The sequence below is a fragment of the Aspergillus lucknowensis genome (genome assembly GCF_044049455.1).
Source record: "Aspergillus lucknowensis strain CBS 449.75 chromosome Unknown BJX67scaffold_16, whole genome shotgun sequence".
Taxonomy (NCBI): domain Eukaryota; kingdom Fungi; phylum Ascomycota; class Eurotiomycetes; order Eurotiales; family Aspergillaceae; genus Aspergillus; species Aspergillus lucknowensis.
This window is the reverse complement of record NW_027263560.1, coordinates 223,225-250,448: the sequence shown is the minus strand read 5'-3', so window position 1 is coordinate 250,448 and position 27,224 is coordinate 223,225. Positions and strand designations below refer to the sequence as shown.

General features: G+C 52.0%; 9 protein-coding genes across 9 annotated transcripts; 4 read left to right on the top strand and 5 right to left on the bottom strand.

The window, feature by feature from the left end:
- The first annotated feature begins 267 nt into the window (after window positions 1-267).
- eaf1 (MYB and HSA domain protein) lies at window positions 268-5,727 on the top strand. Its single transcript, XM_071028930.1, has 5 exons — window positions 268-573; window positions 656-799; window positions 910-3,782; window positions 3,851-4,008; window positions 4,059-5,727. Exons 1-5 carry the CDS (start codon window positions 530-532, stop codon window positions 5,274-5,276), a joined length of 4,437 nt encoding a protein of 1,478 aa, XP_070886933.1. The 5' UTR covers window positions 268-529; the 3' UTR covers window positions 5,277-5,727.
- Window positions 5,728-5,797: 70 nt separating this feature from the next.
- Window positions 5,798-7,933, top strand: spp2 (spliceosome ATPase-activating subunit SPP2). Its single transcript, XM_071028929.1, has 2 exons — window positions 5,798-7,852; window positions 7,912-7,933. The coding sequence occupies exon 1, from the start codon at window positions 6,004-6,006 to the stop codon at window positions 7,582-7,584; it is 1,581 nt and encodes a 526-aa protein (XP_070886932.1). The 5' UTR covers window positions 5,798-6,003; the 3' UTR covers window positions 7,585-7,852; window positions 7,912-7,933.
- A 36-nt stretch (window positions 7,934-7,969) lies between these two features.
- On the bottom strand, window positions 7,970-11,027 carry BJX67DRAFT_371648 (U3 snoRNA-associated protein UTP13; the record flags this gene model as incomplete). The annotated part of the gene is made up of 3 exons (XM_071031116.1): window positions 7,970-10,710; window positions 10,769-10,796; window positions 10,854-11,027. 3 exons carry the CDS (start codon window positions 11,025-11,027, stop codon window positions 7,970-7,972), a joined length of 2,943 nt encoding a protein of 980 aa, XP_070886931.1.
- Window positions 11,028-11,695: 668 nt separating this feature from the next.
- BJX67DRAFT_71663 (uncharacterized protein) lies at window positions 11,696-14,291 on the top strand. The gene is made up of 3 exons (XM_071035339.1): window positions 11,696-12,056; window positions 12,122-12,357; window positions 12,407-14,291. The coding sequence occupies exons 1-3, from the start codon at window positions 11,892-11,894 to the stop codon at window positions 14,196-14,198; spliced, it is 2,193 nt and encodes a 730-aa protein (XP_070886930.1). The 5' UTR covers window positions 11,696-11,891; the 3' UTR covers window positions 14,199-14,291.
- On the bottom strand, window positions 14,292-16,382 carry BJX67DRAFT_71668 (ubiquitin carboxyl-terminal hydrolase family protein). Its single transcript, XM_071035340.1, has 2 exons — window positions 15,637-16,382; window positions 14,292-15,571 (listed from the first exon to the last, which is right to left on the bottom strand). The coding sequence occupies exons 1-2, from the start codon at window positions 16,322-16,324 to the stop codon at window positions 14,385-14,387; spliced, it is 1,875 nt and encodes a 624-aa protein (XP_070886929.1). The 5' UTR covers window positions 16,325-16,382; the 3' UTR covers window positions 14,292-14,384.
- Window positions 16,383-16,510: 128 nt separating this feature from the next.
- On the bottom strand, window positions 16,511-17,738 carry pre1 (proteasome core particle subunit beta 4). The gene is made up of 5 exons (XM_071028928.1): window positions 17,512-17,738; window positions 17,295-17,452; window positions 16,974-17,223; window positions 16,803-16,926; window positions 16,511-16,740 (listed from the first exon to the last, which is right to left on the bottom strand). Coding segments are annotated over exons 1-5 (612 nt in total). The 5' UTR covers window positions 17,514-17,738; the 3' UTR covers window positions 16,511-16,662.
- A 36-nt stretch (window positions 17,739-17,774) lies between these two features.
- BJX67DRAFT_351727 (ribosomal RNA-processing protein RRP9) lies at window positions 17,775-19,952 on the top strand. The gene is made up of 2 exons (XM_071028927.1): window positions 17,775-18,246; window positions 18,296-19,952. Exons 1-2 carry the CDS (start codon window positions 17,878-17,880, stop codon window positions 19,784-19,786), a joined length of 1,860 nt encoding a protein of 619 aa, XP_070886927.1. The 5' UTR covers window positions 17,775-17,877; the 3' UTR covers window positions 19,787-19,952.
- A 1,156-nt stretch (window positions 19,953-21,108) lies between these two features.
- On the bottom strand, window positions 21,109-22,747 carry BJX67DRAFT_380504 (uncharacterized protein; the record flags this gene model as incomplete). Its single annotated transcript, XM_071032803.1, has 4 exons — window positions 21,109-22,278; window positions 22,333-22,425; window positions 22,478-22,597; window positions 22,658-22,747. 4 exons carry the CDS (start codon window positions 22,745-22,747, stop codon window positions 21,109-21,111), a joined length of 1,473 nt encoding a protein of 490 aa, XP_070886926.1.
- Window positions 22,748-23,761: 1,014 nt separating this feature from the next.
- Window positions 23,762-25,363, bottom strand: BJX67DRAFT_387559 (uncharacterized protein; the record flags this gene model as incomplete). The annotated part of the gene is made up of 3 exons (XM_071034235.1): window positions 23,762-24,542; window positions 24,598-24,961; window positions 25,017-25,363. 3 exons carry the CDS (start codon window positions 25,361-25,363, stop codon window positions 24,102-24,104), a joined length of 1,152 nt encoding a protein of 383 aa, XP_070886925.1. The 3' UTR covers window positions 23,762-24,101.
- Between the last annotated feature and the right edge of the window lie 1,861 nt (window positions 25,364-27,224).

Here is a 27,224-nt window from a genome sequence, read left to right as displayed (position 1 = left end):
CCGATTGGGGCAGGCGGTTAACGGAGCTACAAAGGTTCTGGCTCGTGCGGTCTGGCAGCCTTGTAGCCTCAGGCTGCTATCACCCAACTCCCAGTTTCAACTATCGCAGCAACTATGATGGGGGACGTGATGCGAGACATAAATCCTGGCGGAAGTCTAAAGTCCTGAAAGGAGAATGAAACATTACATATTTAGATATTGCTTGCGACAATAGTAACAAAAAGAAACAACCATAGTTTCTCGCATGCCACTATCTAAGGGCTTCTTCCCCCATATCTGCTCTGGTTTCTCCCGGTACCCTTCCCCAAAACTCAACCAACCACAACTCGACTCCCTCTTCTTCACCACGAACCCTTCAAAAAACCCTTCACAGCACAATTTCCGCGTCAACCTTTTTGCATCGCAGAACAACACAACAGCATCGTTTTTATCTCTTTCGAGCGATTTTTTCCTTCTGGATGACTTCGCTCAACCTATTCCCCTTATTTTCAGCGCGTTAATCGGATGCTGTGTTCTTGAATTAGACTCGATGCTCCGAGAAGAGCTTCTTCGGTCTAAGCAAGATGAGATCGCGTGAGTATTTATTAATTTCTAACGATGGATACTATTTGTATGCATATCCCGATGCGGTTCGGTCGCTTACTGGGAATTTTAGACGCTGTTTGTTGTCGCGAAAGCGCAAATTGAGCGAGCTCTACTTTGCGACCGTAGGCTACGCGGGCGCGACCGAGAACCCTTTCGCGGACTCTGTGTATCAAGAAAAGGAGCAGGCGTTCCTCGATGCTAACGACATCACGAAGTAAGTTCCTTTCGTAATGAATTAAATGTGCTTATGGACTATATCTCATCACAATACTCTTTCCTCATCGCCGAAATCCACCATCGCGCTCTTGCTCACTGTTTCCATAGAGGTCGTTACTTCAATGAGGCTACGCTCCCTGCCCTACCCACCTATGCCACGATCCCAACACAGGAGACGAAAGAAATTCAGTTAGATACATCCGCACAAGGATCGACTGCTGTCGATGCTATTCCGTCCACTCCATCGCCGCATGAGAAGAGTCCGTCCTCGGTCGCCTCGCAACCAACCGCTGGCGTTGAGCGATCGAAAGTCCGCAAGTCGCAGCCGGTGGAGAAGAAGCCATCTCGCCCTGTACCCAAACGGCTTGACATCAAGCCTATCATCCAACCTTCTCCTGATACCCATAACGGATCGCAAGGGCCTGATGCGCCAACGCCAAACGCTGTATCGATTTTGCAGCGCACCCAAGAGGGAACCTCGTCGGTGCTGGAGACCCCGCGCAGTTCTCAGGATTCAACCGAGGCCAACGTTTCGATAAATCAAGCGAACTCGCCGAAAGCGCTCTCACCAACCCAGACTTTCGTATCTCTGCAAGCTAACCATGGCCTGCATCCGTCTCTCCGTCATGGGCGTTCAGCCCAAGTCGCAGAACGGTCACTGTCTCCTTCCTCTTCCGCTGTCCCCTACTCGAATAATACCCCGGCCCCGACTGCCGCATCCCCCGCCACAGGCCCCCTTGAGGAAGTGACAGAACTTGTTGAAAAACCTTCGAGTCCTAAGCAGCCTATAGCGGCTGCCCAGGGACCATCCAGTTTCGTCCCGTCCACGCCGGATGAGCAACTTCGCTTCGAAGAGGCGCAATCTCTTCAACAGAATGCTCTTCTCGCGAGCCAGTTCAAGGATGGTGCAGCCCTGGGTCCTTCGGCAAACCAGGTCATCCGAGAGGACCTTCCGTCAACTTCAGCTGCAGCGGAGCCGCAGAAAGGAGCCTTAGGATCAAAGTCTGAAGACATTCGACCGGAACCCAAGAAGCTAGATACGGCTTCTGATGCCGTACTCGAGTCTAAACCTCCAGCCCAAGAACAATCTGCCAGCCAGCCGGAGCAAATTACGAAGGAGGCAGCGCTCGCTCCCCAGACGGTAAAGAAGTCAAGTCCACACTCCCATACAGGGCCCATTCTGGAAAGAATGACAACTAGGGTATCCTCTGGGGCGATTCGACACAAGTCTGTTTCCGAGATATTAGGCGAAGCTCCCAAACTCGCCGCACCCTACCCTGACAAGGTACCTTCAGCTGAGAAACCACCGGACGCGGGACGAACTACGGCCGGCGTCTCCGTAGACTCTGCTGCAAGGATCCGTTTGAAAGATAGGAAAGCGCGCGAGAAGGAGAGAAGTAAGCTTTCAACCGTGGTTTTTCCCAAACAGCAACCACTGCAGCAGCATGATAAGGGCGTCTCTCTGGATCTCGTCCGCCAACCGCATGGTGATCTAGCCAGATTGAATGAAGAGCAGGACTATCTCTTTACGTTATTCCAGAATAAGGCTTACGCTCCGCCTCGTGGGACCCCCTTGAATGCCCTCCTCTCCTCTGCTCACAAAACGTTGTCCACCAAGAACTACCTCTTGGATTATCAGGAACAGATGGATGTTCGCATTTTGCGCCGCATATACGACCTTCAGAACGCTAACAGATGGCCGTTACGTCAGCTGAAGCGCTCACCTGAGCCACCTAGACAGGGATCACACTGGGATGTTCTTTTAGACCATATGAAGTGGATGCGCACGGATTATCGAGAGGAACGTAAATGGAAGCTCGCCGCAGCGAAAAGTTGTGCAGATTGGTGCGCTGAGTATGTTCAGAGTGACCCTGATTCCCGGTCGTTGTTACGTGTGCAAGCGAGGATACCACCAAGGAAGGTCCACGAGAAAACCGCATTGGACCCTTCCACAATGACATCTCCAGACGAGCCAATGCATGACGCTTTGGAAACATCCCATCCCACGCCAGAGTTGGTACCTTCGACTGAGGAGGACTCACTAAGTGAAGGTTTTGTTGATGAGCTACGCCATGATTTGCAAGATACAGTTGCTCCAGCTGCGATCTTTTCCCTCGGATCTGATGAATTTACATTTTCCTTGGACATGACGCCGTCGGCCCAGAAACTTCTGGATGAGTTACCCATTTATGCTCCGATCCAGATCTCTCCAAACATGGATTTCCCTAGCTTTAAGGCACCCCCGGATTCTTCCTGGAAGACTGATATCCTTCCTGTCTCAAAGTATGCCTGTGGCAAGATAAAGTTCCTTGAGGATGAGCCCCCAAGGAAACGCAGCCGCTATGATTATTCGCAATACAATTCTGGTTCCGAACATCCGGTTTTGGATCTCCCTCCTGAACAAACCAACGTTGCTCTCTTTCAACCCGAAAACAGGCATATGCGCGACCGCATTCATCCATCTCAACCATTTAGACCACCGACTGAGTATCCTATGCCTTCTTTGGGGTTTTTGGAATCAAGACAATCATCCCAGTGGACCTACGCAGAAGATGAAGAGCTCCGAAGCCTGGTTGAGGAGTATTCCTATAATTGGTCGCTAATATCGAGCTGCCTCACACCGCCATCGCTCTTTGCATCTGGCGCAGAAAGACGAACTCCTTGGGAATGTTTTGAGCGTTGGGCGGGCATAGAAGGATTGCCCTCTGACATGTCGAAAACGCCTTATTTCCGAGCCTATCACCAAAGAATTGACACCGCCCAGCGTAATGTAATGGCGCAACAACAAGCTGCGGCTCAGCAGCAGCAGCAGCAGCAGGGAAACAACAACAATAACCAGCAGCCCGTGTCTTTGATTCGTAGGCGGGGTACACAACCTATTCGCGTTGACCGAAGAAGGTCGTCTAGACATTTGGCGCTGCTGGATGCAATGAGGAAATTAGCGAAAAAGCGAGAGACCATGATCCAAAAGCAGCAACAAGGTAAGAATCATGACGTCCTAGCTTTCTCTTTTGGTAAGGAGCTAACCTTATCCTTTCCTCTACTTTAGCTTCTCATCTTGCTTCGCTGAGGAAGGTTAATGAAGCAAACCAACCGAAGCCTCCTATCTCATCGCCAGCTGAATTCAGCCGCTTGAAGCATGAGCGTGAAATGAAACTCCAAGAGAGGCAGGAGCAGTACCGCCAACAGATGATCGCGCAACAGAGGGTGAGTTTTCTTTCAGACTCGTCAGCGATCTTCGCTAATGCATTTTAAAGGCTAGCTTGGCGGCTCGTGCTGGTCAAATGCCGAACCAGCAACAAATGATGACCCCGCAAGGACGGACACCTAACGCCATGCCTCAAAATACCAACGCCGCTCCTGTAGCTGCAAATGCCCCTAATGGTCTGCCAAATGGTATGCCCAATGGGTTACCTAATGGAGTACCTAACGGAATTCCCAACGGAGTGCCCCAAGGTGTTGGCGTCAACCAAACTCGACCTCAACTTCAAGGGATTCAAGGCGGCGGGGGGCCGATAAATGGACAGATGCCACCCAACGCTATGCCTATGAAGATGATGCCACAGCCTGGGATGCAACAGAACAATGGCCCTCGCTCGAACATGTCAATGCAAGCGTCTCCAGATAACGCGCGGGTGATCAGGGAGGCCAATCGCCTCCAAGAGCAACAGCGGCTCCTGCAGTCCAGGCAGCAGCAACAGCATCATCAGCTTCAGCAGCCTCAACCACAACCGGCATCACAGCCCCAGGGCCAGCAGCAGCAACTCCCTCAGCAGCCTCAAGCGCAACAACCTCAACAACAATTCCATGCTCAGCCTCAGTTTGTGCCTCAAGGATCTAACTCCCCAAATATGAACATGCCTACTGTCAATGGCAACCCAAACAACCCTGCCGTGATGGCGGCGCTCCAAGCGGGAGGTGGAATGCAGAGCCCACAATTCCACAATACGACACCACAGGGAGTGTCTACACCTTCCCCGCGCATGGGCCAGCCGAACCTTCTGTCGAGCGGTGTCGTCCCCACCATCAGCAGCATCCAGAGCCAGATTCAAAGGAATAACCCTAATATGCCGATCGAGCAAGTTAATAAACTAGCCACTGACCGACTTCATCAGTACCAGCAGCAACGCATGTCTCAAGTTGCCATGAACGCGGCAGCAGGTAACCTAGGCGTGCAGCCCAACTATCAGGTTCCGCATGATGGGAATTTTCAAACTCCTCAGTCTGGTATGAATGGGGGACCGGGTATGCAAGTCCCGCAATCCCAAGGGTTTTCGCCTATGATGCGCGTTCAACAGCCTGCTCAGCAAAACCGCACAGGAACAGGAAGCTCGCCTGCTATGGGCGTAGCCATGCCGCAACAAAGCCGGAGTGCGACCCCTCAGACTCAGCGCAGTGGCAGCGTTCAAACTGGCCCAGTGCCGGGTGCGAGCAAGAGCCCTAATCATCCTCAAGCTCAATCAATGGGAGCTTGAATGAAATTCATCGAGGACATCCTTTCTCATTCCCCTCTTCCGACTCACGGCCTTTGTTCTTCGTCTGTAAATATTGACCTTATCAACCTTTATTCTCTCCCCATTCTGTTTTCAATTCCCCCTTTACGACCCACATTACCATGATCCAAAACCAGTCCCCTCGATTCTCCATCTCAAGCTTCTTCACGCCAACCTCTTCCTCTCATCCTCATCTCCGTCCGTGACCCCACCCCCCCACCTTCCTCGACATTACTTCTCTGATTTTCTGAACCGTTAGACATCATCTTGACCCCGAGGACTGGGATGCATCGTCATTTTGGCAGTGTAACTTGCTCGGGGCTTCTCATTTAATGTACTCCTTGTACTAATAGGGCGGATATGAACCTTTAGCGATATATCGGGACGGTTAGTTGGAATGGAATAAATTTAGGAAAGGAAATATGATGCCGAGCACGCGCTAATTACGTAGCTCATCCCTCTCTCAACTATGAGTGCTTGTCGTTGATCACCTTTTGGACACGGCACCGAAACAGGAAAATCAGATTAAGCGCGCGCTTAAAAACTTTCGCCACCTCTGATCTGCTCAACAAAGTCCTGCTCGCCAATATTACCACAGTATGACACCCTGAAGGCATTAATACAGCCTTCTAGATGCGACAGACTTTTCATCTCGAAAGCCTCGCTCATATCTCCGTCGCAAACCCTAACAAACGGACATCCACCCACGATGTCCTCTAACCCCTCGAGGGACGGCAACGAAAGCTCGCGGGGGTTATCAATAAAACCTGTCTCTCTATCCCTTGGCTCAACCTCCACAAAAAAGACTGGCTTCAACCTACAAAACGCATCTCGACCGACCGACGCACCTAAACCACAAACACTTGCATGCCGACCTCACCACCTGCACCATGACGACGACGAATCGGACGACGGTGGCGAACCCGTCTTTGAATCCGTGACCGGATTCGATACACTCACTGGAACGACGATATCAGCCGATGCGGAGCCGGAGCGGAAGCCGTTAACGATCCCAGTTGCCAGCGGGAACAACTGGCGTGATCGGCCCGGTGTTATACGGAGACCGACGGGGAAGAATCTACTGCCGAAGGAAGTGCAGGCGCTCCAAGAGGCACGGCGGAAGGGGAAGGTCCCCGGGAATGAGGTTGAGACTGCGGGGCCGAGTATGTCGTATGGGTTGAGCTTTGCGCAGGGTACGTCTACAGCAACTGAGGGGGGCGGCCGGGCAGATGACGGAGACCAGTCGATGGATGATGTAGCGCTGCCGGTTGAGGAGCGGAAACCACTTACGGAAGATGATATTGCGTTGCGAGCGCTTGTTCGCGAGAGTAAGGGCGAGGTAGAGGGAAGATCGGACCTTGTGATCGAATCCAGGCAGACGGTCGAGGCGGATGGGGATCACTTCTACGATGGACATGATAACGAGACGAAGTCTTTCCGCGCGGATGTTGCGTCACGACCTGAGTCTGCCTCTCTCGACCAGTACAATGCGATTCCCGTGGAGGAGTTTGGCGCCGCGCTGCTTCGTGGCATGGGTTGGACGGAAGGCCAGTCCGTAGGAAAGGGCAAATACGGCAGTTCAGACCCGAATCGGGCTAGTACGCCCCATGTACCAGCTCGTCGACCAGGGTTCTTGGGGATAGGGGCCAAAGACGTTTCTGGGGGCAAGGGCGCGGAGGTCGAGCTCGGGGCGTGGGGCAAAGCTGCCATGCGCAAAGGATCTAGGAAGGCTGGAGAGGGAAAAAAAGGTGAACAGAATACAGACGGGGTTTATATGCCCGTGCTTATGCGAAATAAGAAGACGGGTGAAACGATAACGGCGGACGAACTCGCGGCTCTGCAAAAAGAAGCGAGGGCGCGGGATGATAGCGATGACTGGAGGGAAAGACGAGATCGCAATCTTCAAAGAAGCGGGCGCGATAGAGACCGGGGGAATCGGCGCCTGGAGTACGAAAAGGACGGTGACAGTGATCGGTATGAGAGCCGGCGAAATGGCTCTTCAAGAAGAGATAGAAGTCAGTCAGCCAGTGATCGACATTCACGACGTCGAAGATACGATGAAAACAGCGACGGGCGAGATGATCGATACTATCGAGACCGAGACCGTGAGCATCGCTCTGACCGCGAGAGGGATAGGGAGCGGGAGCGGGATCAGGATCGGAAAAGCTCTAGGTATTATGATGACCGATATAGCTCTAGGCATTCATCATCAAATGCGTCTAGCAGACATCGTGAGCGGGACCGAGCGAGTGATCGCGAATCTCACCAACGAAGGAAATACGACGATTGATGAGTATAAGGCTCGTTTCGCGACTTGATTGGCACCAGTCTATGAAGTGGAACAGGTACATGCTATGATACTTGATGCGGCGTTCATATTCACAAAGAATCATATTCTATATTTACAGCAACCAGAATTATCAAAGGCGGACACAATAACTATTGTGTCACATTGGAAAGATCCTACGACGCTCGAGCCCTTAGTTGGATAGGATTGTCTCATTCACCGAACTTGATAAGAATACTTTTCCGGAGACCCCGATGTAAATGCAAAAATGGTACGTACTCCAGACAAACACCCTAGATATATACCGTGTCAGACCAACCAAAGCCACAGGAAAGAAATGATATCTAGTCGTACATGGCCCTCGCACGCATTTTTCTAATCCGTAATTTCATGCCCCGAGCATTACCAAGTCCTTACCATGCTCGGCCACATCATCAGAGATGCCATTAATCGTCTCTTGTGTTGGCGCTCCTAAAGCACTAAGGCCAACACCGCCATCCATCTCCCCTAGAACCCATTCAACGAGATAACTTTCATCCTCGAGTTCCTCGATACGACGATAGTGGCGCTCGGTATATGCGGCCAGAGCCTGAAGGATATCTTTCATGGCTGCTGTGGCACGGCCGTCGGTACTGCGCTTCATTATGTTCGATGAGGCGAGATCAATGAATGTCGAGGCGGGATAGGACCTGAACAAAGCGAATAGGATCCGCTGAGCAGTCTTTGAATGACGCGCATTAGTATTCCAGTCCCGTAGGCGGAGGAGCAGGGTATAGAGGTTTTCAGGATCGAGTGTTTGAAGGACTTCGTCGATGGAGCGGTTACCGGTTAAGCTGTTCGCGCGATCTTGCTTTCGGTCATCGCTTGCGTTAGGGTCGTCGGCGGCGTCGATGGCGGTGTTGAAGAGGGAGAGGAGTCGGGCTGGGTGGTTAAGTTGGAGCGCGAGCGTGATAGCTTCACGGTAAGCTCCTGCAACAATATAATTTTGAAGTTGCTGATCTTGCTCGACACGAGCTGAATTGGCATTGACGGCGGCAGTGTAGGTTGCGGAAGTGGTGTCGGTCCAGAAGGTGACTGTTGAGTCTGCGGAGCCCGAGGCGAGAGCGTATGGGTATGAGGATCTAGAAGGTGAGGATTCGACGTCGTCGCGCGATCCGGATGGATTGGGGCTGGCTAAGGCCCAAACTCGGTCCGTATGATTATCGAGGGTTGTTTCCAATTCGCCTGTGTATGGTGACCAAACCTTGACGAGTCCGTCCGCGGCTGCGGAGGCCACGAGAGGCCGCAGCTGTAAAGCTGTCGCATTGGTCGCTGCAGCTTCTTCATCCTCTTCATCATCCGCTTTGCTCGACATATCGGGAGGCGGAAGCCAGAGTACTTTGAGGACGCTGTTGGTGTGACCCTCGAATGTGAGGAGGCAGCTATAATCAGACAAGCTCCAAAGTTTGACAGTCTTATCACCCGACGCCGTTAGAATCATGCCTCTATTCGTGCTACTCCTGGCCTCAGCTGCCAGAATGGGCGTGCCCTTCGGCGAGAAGCGCGCCGACCAAACTCCTCTCTTGTGACCACGCAGGACGCCAACAACAGACCCATCCTCGGCAGACCAAATCTTCACAGTCCGGTCCTGTGAAGCTGACGCAAACAATTCTGATGATGGGCTCACATCCAGCGCATTAATGTCTTTGTCATGAGCCTTGCGCGTAAATAACGCTTTCGGCTTGTGTGGTTGATCATGACTCGCTGGACCTAGTTTGGCCGTATTCCAACGCTTCACGGTACGATCCTGGGAGCCGGTAATGACAAAGGGAGGTGGATGGTTCAGTGGGTCATTAAATGCTGGGTTATTGCGCGGCGGTGAGTCTCGAGGAAAGCTGATGGCGCCGAGGGACTCTGCATGACCTGTCAGGACGCCGAAGCATGTGTAGGACGATGTTTTGGGGTCGAGGCGCCAGAGTCGTCCCGTATTGTCCTTTGCACCTGTGGCTAGCCAATGACCGGACCAGTCGACATCGATACAGATGATAATATCATCATGACCGTCCAAATGAGCGACATCAGCACCGAAGTACTCTTGACTCAGGGTTGATGGCCTGTCCTCGGAAGACCCGACTGAAACAACCCGTATACTTTCAGTATTGGTTGCCAAAGCGAGCAGGGACCGGTCAGGACCAACATATGCGAGATCGATGATATCGTCATCGTTGCCCGATATCCGCCTCACCACGGGCAAAGGATCAAGCGTGGACCCGGGTTTGAAGTCGGAAAGAGGTTCAAGCGAATGGAGCCTTAGGGTTTGGTCCGCGTGCACCGTCATAGCGAAGGACATCCCCGGACTATAGTGGATTGCGACTACTGTTTCAAACTCAGCGGCTGCCTCCTGTTCCGCCGTGATCTCCCCTCCTCTGTTGCAATCCCAGACGCGCAGCCTTCCGTTCTCTCCACCAACAAGGCATAGCTCGCCTTCTGCAACGAAGGAAGCAGCCTCAGCGCTTTCTAGAACGGGAATTATCCTTCGATTCTTGAATGTTCGCATATCCCAGACAATGACGGTTTTATCCCGGCCAGCAGATAGCAGGGCATTTTCTGCTGGTGAGTATGATAAGCTGCGCACGACCGAAACATGTGAGTCCAGAGATGCTATGGATTTTCTTTTGTTCAAGTCCCAAACGCGCACTTTACCCTCTTCGCTGCCCGAAGCAAGTCGGAAAGCACCCATTGAATTGGTAGAGGGATCCAAGTCCATCATCTCCTCGTCCTCGTCTCCGGGTACGTCTCTAGGCTTCCGCTTTGATTTAATGTTCTTGGAAGGGGACTTGGCGTCGCTTTCCGGGAAGGGTAGTTGAAAGAAGCAGAGGGCTGAAATCACGCCGCCATGACCATGGAAACTATGTGTGATATAACCGCCCCGGATATCCCAGACCTTGATTGAGCCATCCGCAGCGCCAGTCGCTAGAAGGGTGCCAGTTGGATCTGTGGCAGTCGTAACAACAGGGGCCGTGTGGGGCTTCAGACTTCTAACGAGTTTTGTTTCGATAGTACGGCAAGCTTCGTCGTACGGTGTAAGAGAGTATATCCGCATCGACAAGGATCGGGTGCAGAGAATAGCGTGAGATGCCGAGGGAGTGACTATTTCAAGGTTAGTATACGCAGTCGCAGCGGTACATAGAACACGATTGCGACGAACTGGCCAAAGAGGTAATAAGCTCCCCATCCTATGGTTCTCTGGTTAGTGGACCCAAGCATGAATTTGGGGATGACTTTGTACTGACTCCCTCGAGGGTGGCAAGTTGATCACCGGAATCAAGATCAACTACTAGCGCATCTTCGTTCACGCAGGTCACCAGTAGACGGCCGGTGGCATCAAGCGCGGTGCTCCCGCCAGTATAGATGGGACGAAGCGTTCGAGACGCTTCGAAGGTCGTCTTGACAACGGCTTTGGACATGGCTGGAATTAATCGGGAAAGTCAAACAACCAATAATCTATCGCGCCATGATACGTATTCAGGATGTCCTTTTGCGTCGTCGATGACTGGAGCAACGCAACTTCATTTCAAGAATCATTGCGGGAAACTTTTCAATTACCTTTTTTTGAGACGAGTTTGTTGTGTTTGCTCTGTTTGACGCTTTGTCAAATCGGTGGCCCGTGCTCAAAGTACACGCCGCAGACGCCGCAGCCGCTAAGACATGACCAGCTGCAGGGTACCATCAGCCGGAGCTTCTCAGTATCTATCTACTTCGATATCCTCTCGAGGAAGCTTCGCCTCGAAACTCGAATCGCGCCGCAGGATGAGGCTGGAGATGTGATCGAGGGGATGGGGCGACGTGCGTATCTAAATCGCCTGGCTCTGGTATGCTATCTTCTTTTCTTTCCTCCCGAGGCTGCCTTCTCAGCGCCTGTCGCCATTCCCTTTTAACTACCCCATATCCCGATTCCTGTTCTCAGAGCCGTCCTTTCGGCTTAATTGATTCTATTTCCATAAGAATGGCTCCCGTTCCTTGCCTTTGCCTCAGTTTCATGTATTCTGAGCTGCCCATAGACTACAAGGATATTCTATCCACTTTATCCCCGACGAGCGTGCTTCCTTGATCCTGATTAACGTTACTCAAAGGGCCGATCCCCGTATGACGCCCTAGAGCCTCCCCCTGGCTCTTCAGCTGAGCAGTCAAACTCAACTGTACGGAGGGTTTCACCCCTCCACGCGGACGGGTATGTCCAGGACTACGACGAGAGAGGCCATCCGGTGAATCCAGAGTCGAAGGTATTCGGTAAAGAACTTCGAAGGGCTAAAAATGACATCCTTTCTACGATGGGGATCGTCGTTAGCGAGGATACGAATCGCGGGCGTAACGAACAGCAGAAGATCGACGCGATAGTAGCCGAGAATGACTACGGCCTGGTTATGGTTACCCTTGATCAAATCTCAATCTTTCTAGGCTCTTGGTGGGCTACTTCCCTTACGGGTCGGATACAGGTGCGACCCTTCTACCGAACGCCTCATGTACGAGCCTGTGGAACTAATTATACGCGCAATTGCAGACCTTCAGAAGCTATGCCCATGTTCCTATTACGTGGATCATGAGCCACGAACGTGCTTCCCTTGGAGCGCTGGGGTTTTACTTTGCTGGAGTCCCAGCTTGGGCGATATCAACCTGCTTATCCATCTGTCGACATCACCCTCTAGAACGCTTGATCGCCACGATACAGAACTACTTTCCGAACAATGACACTACCTCGAAGCTTGTGAGGGCATCATTTACAATCCTGCATACTGCGTACGTAACCAAAACTTCTGTAGATATCAAAAACTAACGATAAATGAAGTGCCCGAGGATTTCTTCTGGTACTTGCTATGCAGACTTATATGTACTCACTGCTCCAATCTCTTCACCTTGTTCATCCTGCCTCATTTCCAGGCATTGGGTACTTCTTGCCGCTTGGGAACTTGGCGACAATTCTTCTTCCGTGTGCTCCTTCAGACATTTCCGTTCACTCCCTGGGTAACTTTGTTATGGACATACTCAAAACACCCTCCCTTTTCTACATTTATGTCTACCTTCGGCCGGTCATTGAAGTCCGCCTTTACAGGCTGATCCGTAGGCGGCTGCCGAAACCCCGCCTTACGAATGACCTGTCCATTAAGGTGGCCTTCGACAATGATCTCATTGATTGGATGGTGCCTACCCTCGGACGTCGAGGCGAAGAGGAGACGCAGCGCAGCAAGCTTTCGCTTATTGATGACTTGTTGCACGAGCTGGATGCGCTCCGACAGTGGCTATCCTCCAAATTTACTCGAAGACCGCGACGAGGATCTCATGCGTCAAATCAATCCGCAGAGCTTCAACAGTCAATTGAAGCTCATCAGTCGCAAATTCAATCAGCAGAATTACCAACCGGCCACGAACAGCAGACTCAAATCCAGAGGAGCGCGCAGCCTGATCCTATGCATCAGCCGATGTTAATTCACGGATCTAATGCGCAGTATGATGGCGGTGACAGCGGGGTCATGTCCAATGAGGAAAATCAGATTCCTCGCGAAGATAGCGTCGACATATTAAGACGTGCGCGCAATCTCACTATTTCTACTCGCACCTCATCACCTGACGCAGAAACGCATCAACTTAACGGTAACACTAATAGTGAAAGTCGACGAGTATCACGCTCAGACACACTCCTTTCTCGATCCGCGTCGCCCGCGTCTTCCCAATCTTCCCCGCGAGTCCGGGCGCAATTAATCCAAAGTTCTGATATCATTGCTATGCAACTAGAACTAGGTAGCCGCCAGACTCATGACCAAAGACGCGAAAATGGTACGCCTAACGCTGAAGATGATTCACCAAATTCTGATGCGCCGGCCGGTCGTCGTTCGATTTCAGACCTTCTCGATACTCTGTTGTCAAATCAAGGTCAGAATCTTGGCACGATTGTCATCTCCGATACCGCGAGTAGTGATGGCCTCTCAAACATGACCACTGCAGTATATCCCGATCTCGGAGAGTTGGCAACAGCACCGCCTGCTGGGAACCAAGCACGGGGCTCAATAGATGAACATCCTCTGCCTGACCCGACCGCTGAAAGGGCTGTGTCAACCCCCCTGAATGCCCTACCGGACGTAGTCGGAGAAAACCCTCCCGACGACACCACTAACCCACTTTCCGAGCCACAACCTACTCTAGATGGCGACGATGACAATGATAACGGATCTGGAGTCTTCCCACATATAGCTGATCCTGCTATTCGACAAAACCTAACTCAAGGGACTTCCACACCGACCCACAGAGTGACAATCCTCTCTGCTCTGCCCGTGGACTCGCTCGCCTCCCATCTAGCATCCATGATCACAACAGCCATGTTCGCTCCTCTCGAGTCATTCTATCTGAGATCGCTAGCCTCATCTTACCTTGCCTCGGCGGGTGCCTCTGGCGTTCTCCGATCCGATGTTTATAGGCTGGGGGCTTGGGGAGGTGGTAGCTCACGGTCTGATAAACTGGCGTATATGGGCAAATTAGCTCTCATGATGGGGATACAGGCTGCTGTGAATGCTTCGGTCTGGGGTATAATATCGGGCACTGCTATTCGGATCGGGAGGCGGTGGTGTGGATGGGGTGCATTATAGTGCAAATCAGTCGTCGGTCTACGAGCTTCGACATGGATGCCATCAACCAAGAATTGGCAACGGTCGAGAAAATATATACAATGGTGTAAATAATATCCCAAGGAAGCAACCAACGCGAATCCCTTTGAGCTTATACCACCATCATATCCCCTATTATACATGTAGAGACCCAAGAATGGCACTATATTAAGCGAGATTGCTCGCGGACCTCGCAGCAGCCTTCCCGTTCCGGTTCTTTAACCCAGGAAGTTTCCTCCGCTCCCAAATCATGAGATACCCCTCCTTCGTAAACAGGGTCTCGCTCTCGGCGCGCTTCACAAACAAATCCTGAATCTCTAACCACTCCGGCCCCCGATGTTCACCACTATGCTGCTCAGATTGGAAACGCATGTTCTCAGCTGCCATGGCCTTGTCATGAAGCTGCACAAGCCATGAGACCTTCTCTGTACCGGCACCAGCACCACTTGAAGATGCACCGGAGGCTGCATTGACGCCCTTCTCTGCGGCGTCATCGGTCCCCCCAGGGGCAGTGATGGTGGGGTCGAGGATAATGTTTGCTACAAGATCGTAGAGAATCGGTTCGCCCGGGGGGCAGATATCTGGGTTGGGCTCTACGTATGGCGACATGTCCAACGAGCGCGGCGAGGGAAATGTGACGATTGTTGGGTTGCGCTCGGAGACGAATCTGTTTTTGCTGAAGCGTTTGATGTGGAACATGAGGTAGGGAGGGAGCGGATGCAGGAGACGGTGGCGGACACGATGGGAGAGTTTTTCGGAGGCTGTGATTCCGTTATACTTGTTGAGGAGGGTTGTTAGGGGAACTTGGGGGATGATGGATTCGCGGTTTGCGGACTGGAAGAGGGGGGTGGGAGGGAGATCTAGGGTGAGTATGAGGAACGGGGTTTTTTGGCTGTTGATAGTGCCTGACTCGGTGAAGACCAAGCGGGCGTTCTGTGTATCTGAGTGCGCCGTAATGGCCTGGCTTTCTATCCGCAAGTGGCCTTGGAAGGCGGCATGAACCACGCTTGTTGGCGTCTTCGATGGTTTTCGGGAGCCCCCGAGCGCAAGGTGGAGGTTGTTAAGAAACCACGACAAGAAATCCACCGGATCTGACTGCTGGGTGAGGGTAAATCGCTTCGATGAGCGCAGGGCGATTTCTTGCAGAAGTTCGTGCGGTGATACGTGAGACCGGAAGGCCTTCGGATTCCACAGCTTGCGAACAAGGGTACCAAAGCGGAGGGCTAGCTGAGGTGTGCCAGGCTGTGGAAACTCGTGGAGAAGGAAGTAATTGCGAATGGGGAGAACGTGGGCAAGAGACTGGGCGACTACGTTTAGGTAGTCATTTGCCTTAATATTGTTCATACCCACAAAGCCTGAGTCAGATAATAGTGAGTGAGACTGTCGTGGAGGGTTGTAGGAAGTTAAAAGGAGCATTTACCTGGCCGATAGCGCTTCCCTGAAAGATCGAATGCGTCAGTGACCTCTTTGTCTAGCTTGCCTACCTCCTCCTTCGTGTAGTATGGGTCGACCACATATTTGATATCATCCAAGCTTTTATTCTTGACCTCGTATCCTTCCGGCAGAACGTAGACTTTCTTCGTGCTCATATTGACGAAGACATGATGTCCAACCTCCAGTGCATGGAAGTAGGCGTGAGACTTGGGACCTCTGCCCTGAAAGTATTTGCCGCAAACAAGACAAGCGTACACATTGATATTCGATAAGCTAACGGAGCACAACTTCTCGAAGTCGAAATCGAGGATTTGCCGTTTGATCGTATCGAGGTAGAGGTCGCTGTATCCTTCCATTGGAGCGCTTTGGCGTTGAGGAGCCACGATCGTAGGCCGGTCGTTTTCCTCATACTCGTCCTCTTCTTCCTCACCTTCTTCTATCTGCGCCGCTTCCTCGAGTTCCTCTCCTTCCTGGTCCGCGGCTGCGAGGATATCCTGTCCGTGCCGCTCATGGTCCTCCATTTCCTGCCCGCTAGCTCGGCGAAATGGCAGGGCCCCATGGCGTGGGTCGTCTTCCGCTAGGTTATCTTCCTCCACGCGAGCCTTTTTCAGTGCGGGTGAGCCGACTGTAACCTCATCCTCTAGCGAGAGTTCGGCCTGTCGTTTGGACATCATGACTCGTTGGGAAAATCGTGAATTCGGGGCGAGATGGAGCCTTGGGCTTCTGGAAATCCTCAACACGATGGAAGAATATTTGATGCAAACAAGACAAACATGGAGCTCCCACCACACCAGCACCTCAAAACGGGGGAGCTCTGGATCTACGGAGGTCAACGGGGTGGATCTGATTAGTTCTGGAAGTCGTGCATCATATCTTTTCATTTGTTGTCTACTTAGCAGCCATAATGTGCTGAGACTACACCGGATCAAATGCAACCGATCAACTCAGAAATCCCAAGACCCATGATATCGGAACGAAAGCGAAGAACAAAAAAGATGCTTGGCATGATACATTAAGCACTCTTGACGATCCTGTTGTTGTCGAAGGGTTCTTCTCTCACGCCGTCCTTAGTCACTACTTTTACTAGAACCTGCGAACTTGTCAGTGCCCATCTCGCGTTGCATCCGGTCGAAGAGCGAATTCAGGACATACTCCTTTATAATCGATTGGTAGTCGACGCTTCAACTCATCTGTGCACATCTCCAGAAGTTTCATGCCTTGTTCGAGGGTGATATCGGGATGGTGATGCTTGTCGAGTGTTGATAGACAGTAATACCTGGCACCTCTTAGCCACGACCAACGATTGTTGATACTGGAACTTACTGGGCATAGCCATGGGCAGCGTATGGGACAGGAGCCAAGGAGGCGAGGTAGTCAATCCAGTATAGATGAGGTTTTTGAGAGATTTTGTCCATACCACCTAGGAGGAGGTTAACTGTGTAAGGATTCCGCGATCGTAGACTGCGTGCTAGCTCCCCTCGGACGAAGTTGGCAACAGCGTTCGGGGAAAGCTCGGTATCGTTGCGCATTGTGTATAGTTGGACATTGGCTTGAATATATTCGGCAAATTGCACTAATCGAGGGGGGAAATGTCTCAATTAGCCTCGTTCAGACGCTCCGGACATCCCGCGGCCGTGAACGAACCTGTATCACCAGCCTCGCCGGAAAAAGCCATAAGTGTGTGCTCGTTTAGCTGTTTCGTCTTATCATCTTCAGCTTTGAGAATGGTCGGGCCTCTCATGGCAGCCTTAGACGCGGCCAAAATGACGAAATCCTTGCCCGTGATACCAAGTAGAACCTCCCTATGTCGGTGTCGGTCAGCGATTCTAGTACTAGCTTCGTGGACGTGGAGGAGGCATACATTTTGAGTGTGTGAATTTCGAATGCGTCGGTACGAAGGTAGTAAAGGGTAGTAATCGGGTTTAAGGGATGGATATGGAATGAGGACGAGAGAGGAAGACGGAGCGGAATTGCCAATTGATAACTGTCACTCGCTAGCCGCGCGGAGCTTTGCCTGCCTGGAGCTGTTGCTTTGGGTCCGCAGTACCAGGCGGAGAGCTGTCGCGCTGAGTCAGCGTTGTCGATCCCCACCGCCTGCACTGACCAGCGGCAGAAAAAAAAAAAAGGCGAAGAAAATATCAAGAAATGCGGGTTATTGCCATGGTCACCAGCCTCGATTGGAGAACTCCATTTTTGGTTGAAATTCAATCGACATTTATCCGTCTTGATGTCGTCGTTCTTTACTCTGCCTGTGTCTCAGCGGAAGCGCAAGAGAGAGGACCGATCTGGAGCTCCCGCGACAAAGAAACGAGGTGTCGATGGGGAAGGAGATGTGCGAAATAGGAGTAGGAGGAAGACTAGGGAACGGGATGAGTCGATTTCGGGAAGTGATTTGGATGAGGATGCGGAGAGTGTGGCGTTGCGAGATTCAGACGAAAGTGGCTCAGAATCGGACGAGGGAGAGACGGCAGCGGAGCGAAGGCTGAAATTGGCGGAGCGATACCTAGACAACGTTCGAGAGGAAGTAGACGATTATGGATTTGACGCTGCGGAGATTGATCGGGACTTGATTGCAGAGAGGCTTAAAGAGGATGTGGTACGTGAAGAACTGCCACGAGTCCAACGCAGACTAACCGCTCATCCAGGACGAATTCAAAGGGCGAGTGTATCGTCAAATCGCCTTCGACTTAGCCTTTCCCTCTGCTTCTCATGCGTTTTTTCGAGCGGATACGCAGTCCACCACATCGATCGCTATCCACGCACCATATGTCTACACAGTATCCAAGGACAGGACACTGATAAAGTGGGAGCTTGCAGCGCCGATTACATCGAGCCCTTCTACAACAAACGGGGTAGACGGCTCGTCAAAACGCCCTCCTCGACCACAGCGGAAGAAACCGAAGCAAGTACGCTTCACAAGAGGCTTACAGAAAGTCGCGGAAAGTGGACAAGAGCAGGGTCATTCGAAGAACATATTGTCCGTGGCGGTGTCTCCGTCAGGGAAGTTTGTTGCCACTGGGGGAGAAGACAACAAACTCATAATCTGGGATGCCACCAATCTAACCCCCCTACAGACGTTCACACAACATCGTGACTCTGTCAGTGGACTGGCTTTTGCTCGTCACATCTCCACCATGAGCTCAGGAGAGCAATTGTTCTCTGGCTCATTTGATCGGACCATCAAGACCTGGTCTATTAGCTCCGCCGGCCACGCCTACGTGGAGACATTATTTGGGCACCAAGATAACGTCACGTCGCTGGCCGCGATGACGATTGATCAGTGTGTCAGTGTTGGAGCCCGCGACCGCACAGCCAGGCTGTGGAAGGTAGTTGAGGAGGCTCAGCTTATCTTCCGCGGTGGTTCGTCAAAGAACTCATATCAGGAGAATAATATCGACTGTGTCGCGCCGTTACCTCCTACTCACTTCGTTACCGGTTCCGATAATGGTTCCATCTCTCTTTGGTCAATCCACAAGAAAAAACCCCTTCACACTATCCCCCATGCTCACGGTCTAGACCCATTACCACCGCTGGATGAACACTCTCCCGAGGCTGATCGGAAGACGGCGGAATCGAACGCGCGCTTCCTTAGGCGCACCCCTCGATGGATCACTGCTTTGGCCACGGTTCCGGGTACAGACCTTGTCCTAAGCGGCAGCTGGGACGGCTGGATCCGGGCATGGAAGATTTCAGACGATAAACGGACCATTCACCCTCTGGGTCCCGTCGGCGGAGGCACTCTATCACCATCAGCCCCTGACACTCCTTCCAAACAGCTCGAACAGAGCCTCGCATCCGCCGACAGGCATGGAATTACAATTGCGGAAGAAGAGACAGAGCCTCTTGTAAAAGGTGTTGTCAATGGAATTGCGGTCTTTGAACGACGAGCAGAGACGACCAACTTGAAGTCGGGGCAGGTGCCGCCTGTATCAAAGCCGAAACCGAATTCCTTACGTCCCGAACCGCGCGGCCTCTGTATCGCCGTCGCTATAGGGAAGGAGCACAGGCTCGGGCGCTGGAAATGCTGTGGAAACAACTATCACAACGAGCCAACGGCAGAAGGCCGGAATGGCGCGATGGTCTTCGAGGTTTCATTTTCTTCTGACAAAGCTGGACGAGGAGAGGAAACCCTCTGACCTAATGTATCTAACCATCAATAGATGATCTGTATCTTATTCCTAGCGGCATTTGCATACCAAGGAAAAGTCACTCTGTTCCTGTTTGCTCAAGGCTCGGGCCGTTTTACTTCCGGTGGCCTGATCAGCTGCCAATCCTACTCCGTGAGCGCTTGGAGACATGCAAATCGTTGATTTGGCGGCTCATACTCGTCTTCGGACTTCGAAGTTCAAGTATACAAACTCTCTCACAGTAATATCGGGTCACTCTTCCATTCGAAGAGAGATATTCCCTTCCGCGATTCCATCATAGCCAAATATCGTCACCTCGCAACTCCTCATCCCCATTTGGGAAAACGTAGGCAACCTCGGGCTCCAGGGCTCCAGCTCCATGCATTGTACCCTCCCGACCAGACTTCCATTAACACCTCTATCCAGTTCCCCCACAACCTCCCACCTGGTACCCGCATCCTTGGAATGACCAGAGACCGGCTCTCAATCCGCCCTCAGCCCGGTCTCGAAATTGAGGAATTCGGCGCCCCGGCCGGTGACGGATAGTTGATCCGCGTCCGTTCATACAGACAATCAAGCTCTGGCAATATTGCTGCCCTCCCCCTCCTTATCTACTTCCACGGTGGAGGGTTCGTCACTGGCGGTTTAGAAACCGATGATGTCCCCTGTAGAGACATCTCATCCGCTATCCCTATCCTCGTGTTGAACGTCGAGTATCGGCTAGCCCCGGAGCATCCGTTCCCTGTTGGATTTGAGGATTGTCTCGACGTTGTTCTTTGGGTGAGGCACTCCTTCCCCACGTCCCACCCTCCTACTGCGTGGAAAGGGCGTGCAGACGAAGACATATATCTATCCTGGTCTTCCGCATGGGTTTTGGGCCACATGCCCTGACCTGGAAGAGTCCAGGGGGTGGGCGAGAGATTTACTTGAGGAAGTTTTCTCTTAGAGGGGGATCTACCTCTTGACAAACCTACTTGCTAGGGTTTAGAGAATAGAAGTTGAGCCAGCTCCATTCTGCAAATTTTAGCCTGAGCATGTAGGGTCTCAGCGCTCCGATAATATTTTGAGAACCCGAACTGGGTGGTGTGGCGTTTTAAAACATCTGGCTCCCCAAGATTCCAGAACCAGTCTATACATACAGTGTGATTAAAGAACAGAAGTTCGCTAAAAGGTCGCCGTCAAATACCCGAAAACTCCTGGAGGCATCAAGTCGTGACACGGCCAAGGCCCTACCAGGCCGCGATTCTTGGTAAAAGATGGATAAAATCGAGAGAGAAGTGCAAGGCAGATGCTTCGTCATTGATATGACAAGTAATAGGCAAGAGGGAATGTTAACGAACCGACGGCCGGCAATTGCCTCGATCCCTTGCCCTTCTCGTTGGCGCAATTGGGCCTTCATCCGAGTCGTCGTCCACGGCGATGGCCCTGGTTGCGGATGAACCTGCCGATGGAGGTTGTTCGCGGCGCTGTGTGGCTTGCCGAGTTCCGCCATTAAACCCGGTAGTCCTCGGGGCTTCACCGCTTGGACGAAAAGGAGAAGAACTTGACAAGATTTGATAAGTCGATATGCGCCGTCGAGTTCCAGTTACAGTAGGTCGTATCGGGCCCTCATCGTCATCATCGTCATTACCCTCCTCCTCGTCGTCAAATTCACCCCCATAGTCAACTTCAAGTTCGTCACCTTCAGTGTTCTCGTTCTCTTCGTCCCCACTGTCGGGTGCCGCGCTGAAGTCAAAGACATTAGAATGAGCTGTGCTATATCCGGAACTCGCAGAGTCGTCGAAGATCGCGTGTAATTCCTCCCTGCTGTAGTCGGGATGCCCGACGATTGTCGATCGACCTGAATCAGAGCTATAATCCTCCGACGGCTCACCGTCGTCTATAAACGAATCCATATCCTCGTCCTCCTCTTCGTCGTATTCTTCATCGTCGTCCCCTTCAAGGGTGGAGCCGTGGGAATCCAAGTCTGAATGATCATGGAGCGCTGCAGCACCAGGTAATATGGGAAAGCCACTGCGACCCACGCCGGGTACTGGCCCATAGCGAAGTTCAGGTGGGAGCGCTTCTAGGGGCAATCCATCATACCACTCGCCCCAGTCGAAACCTGGAGCTTCCCCGAATCCATCTTCGATATCATCATCCCCATCATCGTACGGGTCGTCCGTCATTTCGGAGTTCTCTTCCGAGTCACCCCCCCAGTCGGACATCGAGTCATCATCGTGGCGAAACCCGCAATTCACACAACCCATCTCATCCAGCTCCCATGAACAGTGTGGACAGCGAACGACTCCATCTTCAAGGTCGATTATGGGCTGCGCAGGTTGATGCCGCGACTTGTTGAAGATGCCTCGGAACAGGCCTGCCTCTCGAGGATTCGTGTTCTTCTTATCGGCCTCCAACTTCCCGGCCTCCTCGAGCTGGTGAGTCTTGTGCTGGTCTGTTGTCTCCCCTTTGTCTAGAAGTTCTGGGCGACTTGTGAACAATTGAACGACTGCACGCACCTGCAAGAGTCAGCGGCCAGGAATCGACATATATGGGCTGCCCAAAAATCTCACCAGATAAGCCGGCGCCGGTTGCGACTTTACTGGCGCCCGACAATCAGGACAAGTTTTATTGGATCTTCCCTCGGCGAACCACGAAGTCAAGCACTAAGAGCCGTCAGAGCGCGACTATCACAATGTATAGGAGTACTGCACTAACGCCATAGCAGAATGTATGCCCACAAGCAAGAGTGAAAGGCTCATAGAGTGGTCGAATACAGATACCGCATTGGATGAGGGCACGAATGTCATCGACGTGGCCCTGCAGCGTTTGAAAGAGCTAGACACACGGGGATTTCAGTCAGTACGGATCCAAGGCACCCGCTCCAAGAAAACTCACTCCCGAAGTATCCTGTGGCGTAGATGCCTTTGTTCCGCCATGACTTCTACCCGGGGCGGCCGTTGGAGGGGTAGACTGCGGCAGTGACATATTCCGCCCAGATTATACGTACGGGTATCGATCGGGGGCGAAGAGGGGCGGGAGGGCTGCTCTCGATGTTGTAGAAAAGACAAAAACCGTCGCTCCACGTCAGCAAGGGGAGGGTCGATGAAGGGTGTTTGTTCAAGAAATCAAAGGAACGACAGGCATAACGCGGGAAGCCAAATCGCTGCTGAGCAGCAGAGAGTCTCTGGAACGCGGGAACTGGAGAAGCTGGAAAACGGGGTCCTGGGATTCGAGGGTCAGTTCGAGAAGCTCCAAACGCAGGAAGGACAGCAATCTGAAAGGAAGGCGAAGGGGACCGGCCAGCGATCCGTGAGCATGACTTTTTCTTGAATCCCAACGCGCAGGAACCAAACTGATCAAACACGCGTGACAAACTTCATGGCCACCACGCCTTCCCCACTCTGCTACAACTCTCGTAAACACAATTATAACCTCCTTCATGTCATCTTCATTATTAAGACAAGCTCGGATGGACCAACTCTTCCACGAACTGTGATCAACTGCTGGTTCAAGAGGCTGTGGGATTCCCTGCCCTGTTCCAATGACCGGCTCCAGTCAACGGCTGGAAGCCCCCAACAGCGTCAATCCTCCGCTAGCTCTTCGCATTCGTGGAAATCACCAGCACCAACGGAGATGGGACCATGTCAAATCCTGGTCGGACTTGACATGTCTGAATGACAACGCCCAGCCGCCTATCCGGCGCTTCGGCTGTGGCATTAAGGAGACAAGGACTGCTCACAACTGAGTGGCGAGGAATAACAACTCTCCTGCACCAAGGCTTTCCCTTCGCCAAGGCTTACCCTTCTTTCTGTCGTGCGGTGTTTCTGTCTGAAGCGATTCTGGTCGATTCGAACTTAGGCTGATTCGAGGATCGTCTCTCAAAGTTCGAGACACCAACCCTCTCGAACCTAAGCAGCTTTTTGCGCGATTCAACCGCTCACCGCGCTGAGCACAATCTACCCCCTGGGCAAGCATGGGTGGCATACCTAGAGAATATCCCACGCGCCCCATGCCGTTCAGCTTGATTCATCCCGTCTGCCGCCGCCGAAAAGAAATCCGGTTAATGCTGGCGAGACACTTGCACTCTGACTGACGAAAATAGACGCTTCAATTTAATGAGCACTCGCTACATAAAATGCAGCCCAACTTGCAGTCAATCCCAAAAGCGACAAAAACGCAAATTCTAGCTCAACAGCCAGCCAGCCAGGTCCCCCGTAATTCCGATCCCGCAGCGACCCAATGCCCCATGATTACCACTTGTGACAGACCTCACCCAACTACTAGGCGTCTCCCAGCGGGTGTATTCGGCTACACTATGCAGCGCGTCTTTGGAACACATCTATGCCACTGCCACGCGGCGCTTCTTCAATCTCTCCAGTTTGAGGTCCTCAGAATTCAGGTACCCTTCGTCGGGTACGCCTTTCACGACCTTGCTGTCCTCGACCATTTCCTTGTCCATATGCTCCAGAAACTCGATTTGCTCTCGAATAAACTGCTTTAGACGGACGGTATCAAATGGCCGTCGAGCTCGCTGTTGGTCACGCATCAGTTTATTGGCATGGCGGAACCGGTCCTGCAGCATATCGAAGCGGTACTCGGCAAACTGAAGGTACAGTTCACCCAGGTCCGAAATTGGACGGACCGTGGTGAGAACAGTATCATCTTTGATGAGCGAGGCACGCGGCCGGAATGAAGTCACCATAGTGATCCTCTCAGTACCTCCCAACGCGCGAAGAGCTTGATGCTCGATATAACGTCCTTGGAGGACCACGGCGTAGCCCTGCGGCAGAACATTGTGAGGTTGCATCATTAGCTTTCGAAGGCGTGGAATTTACCATTTGAGGGCCGCGGACTTTGATTACTTGACCGTCTCCTCTCCTCAGAGCCGTCTCGCCTCCGATCATTCCCGTGCAGTCTGAAAGCATGGTAACGCACACGAACGGGTAGCTGTCCGTATGCCAGTCTACTATCGGGTCGTTGTCTTCCAAGGGGCAACTCGACCCCCTTTCGCGGGTAGCACGGGCTGCCTTGTCTATCATTTCATTTAGTGCCTTGTTCTTCTCTTCTTCGCTATAGACTGCGAGATTGATATGCCCAATCTCAAAGTCCATAGCTGGAACAAGGTCGATTCCTGCAATCTTGGAGATGATCCCAAGGGTCTCTGGGTTTTTCCAGGCGTCATATACGAAAGGCGCACAGCTATCAATCTATGTTAGTTGGTTCAAACCATAATGGGACCTCAGGCATAACCAACTCTGCTGCGTATCCCCTCAGCTGGCACTGAGCAAGCTCGCTTGAGTAATTCCATTTTGAAAAAACTTCATCACTGAGGACCTCCTTCCTCATTTGCTGAATAGCCTCGGCAGAGAAGAGTGGGAATGGCTCAGTAACACCTACTGGGGATACTCCACGGCCCTTGGAATATCCAAGTTCTTCCATACTGTGCACTTTGGTAGGATGGGTGAAGTTGAGGTGCTTTGATGGATCAAAAGAGACATTCTCTAGTGTGATTGGGGACCCGATGGCGTTCACTGGATCAAAATCGGGGCGTACCATAGGGTCAGGAATGGGGGTCGAGGTAAGTGTTCCTACGGTTGCCATTATCTACGCCATGTGAGTACTAACAGGTACAGTAGCGATATAGTCACATGAGAGTTCATTACCACTTACTTTCGCTGCTCTTCTAACGAAGTGGAATCAAAAGGAAATGGGGTATAGTATATCTCAAGATCCTTTGGAAGTATCTTTCTCTGCTCCTCGAAGGGGATGATGATCGAGAATAGCTGGCTGATGTTGGCGACTTTTACGATAGGACTCAGGAGGAAATCTAGATATTTATGTCCATGAGCTGCCGATATTGGGAGCAACTACTCCTTGCCTTCAGCCCGTGGTTGCTCACGCTATCGGCTTGCTGATTTACTTGATGGACTGAGTGAGCTGCTACGGAACTCAGTCCCGTCCCGTCCCTCCCTACATCAGGGCTGCACCAACAGATATTTCGGGCACCTCGTGATTACGGCTATGGAAACTGTTTCTTTGTTTGGTTTGGCCTCAGAGACTTGGGTCTTTCGGCTTGTTCTAGATCCTTTGCGTGGACGAAGACTGGCTAAAACTCAAGGAGGACCAACACGATTCTCTATCTCATGTATCACCACCCATTACGGGCATGAACCGGTTGGGAAACTCGGGCCAGACGGGGCCGACCCGCACAGCAGCTCAACCCGGTGTGTGGACGATTTCTTCAGCGTGGAGGAAACTCCAGATAGCCCACTAAACATCCTCCATCTTTGAAATGTGTGGAATGGGCGGCTGTTGGATACATCATGATAATTGTGGCGACCCACCCGAGCGCGCCAGGGCTTTGCTGATGATAATGGACTTTTTAACTAGATTTGGGATGAGTAGGTTTCGGTTCGGTTCGTTATCAACCGTCCGGTGTCTCCCACTACCAGGTGCCTGCGGATAACCTCTCCTCGCTCCCATATTCCAAAGCTAGCCTTGACGATATGGACACTTCTCAGGCACACTATGAGACAATGCCGAGGCCATTTCTGAAGATGAAAATTGCTACTTGTCGAATCTTGAGTTCCCCTGGAAATAAACCGTCTTCGATTAGATGGGCAAGGCTTTTTTCCATAGTGGTGTGTTTTATCCGGCATTTGCGATCTATATTTCTCAAAGTCTTAAATTCTCCTGATGACTTGGTTTTGGTACCATCGTGCTCTTGGCTTCATCTTCGTTCCAATTGACTCTACGTGGGCCGCTCCTCTCCACGGCCGCCACTCAAGCCGCCGCCGGGTTTCCCACGTATCGCAGTTGCTCATATGAACGACGATGGTCATGTCTCAATGCCCATTTCCCCCGCTTGCAAACTGCTGCCTTACGGCCCTGGGCGCAGAGCATGTGACTCGAATTCAAGCGGTCTAGAAAGCCACCCGACGACATCCTTTGGAAACTATAGAATCGAGTGTGATTCCAAGCAAGCTGGTGCCCTGGGAGTACAGTTTGATTTTGAGGAGACGCAAAGTATAATCCAGGTCCGCTTGAAGACACTCCGCTTGGCCCATCAACCACAGTATGCTCTTCAGGCATGTCCTCATTATCTCTCGGGCATCAGCGGACCCCTGGGGAATGGAATCATCCACGAAACTCTCCCCTCCTTCGACGGAACCCAGTAGCGCTACGTACCCGGCAGATTGTCGCTGGCCCCGCTCATTTTGAAGACGTGGTTCATCCGGCCCAAGTTTAGGTTCAATTTCCGGGTCAGATTTTGTGACAGCATTGAACCGCCAAATGGTTCCTCAATAGCATGGCTTTGCAAAGGAGTTCTGCTTCCCACCTGTAGCGTCAGACTGTCAACACCTGAGACAGGGCCGTGGAAACATGGTCTACAATCTGATCGAGCTTGGTATGGAACTTCGCTGTAGATTGAGATTGTATCGACTATTGAAGGAATGGACGC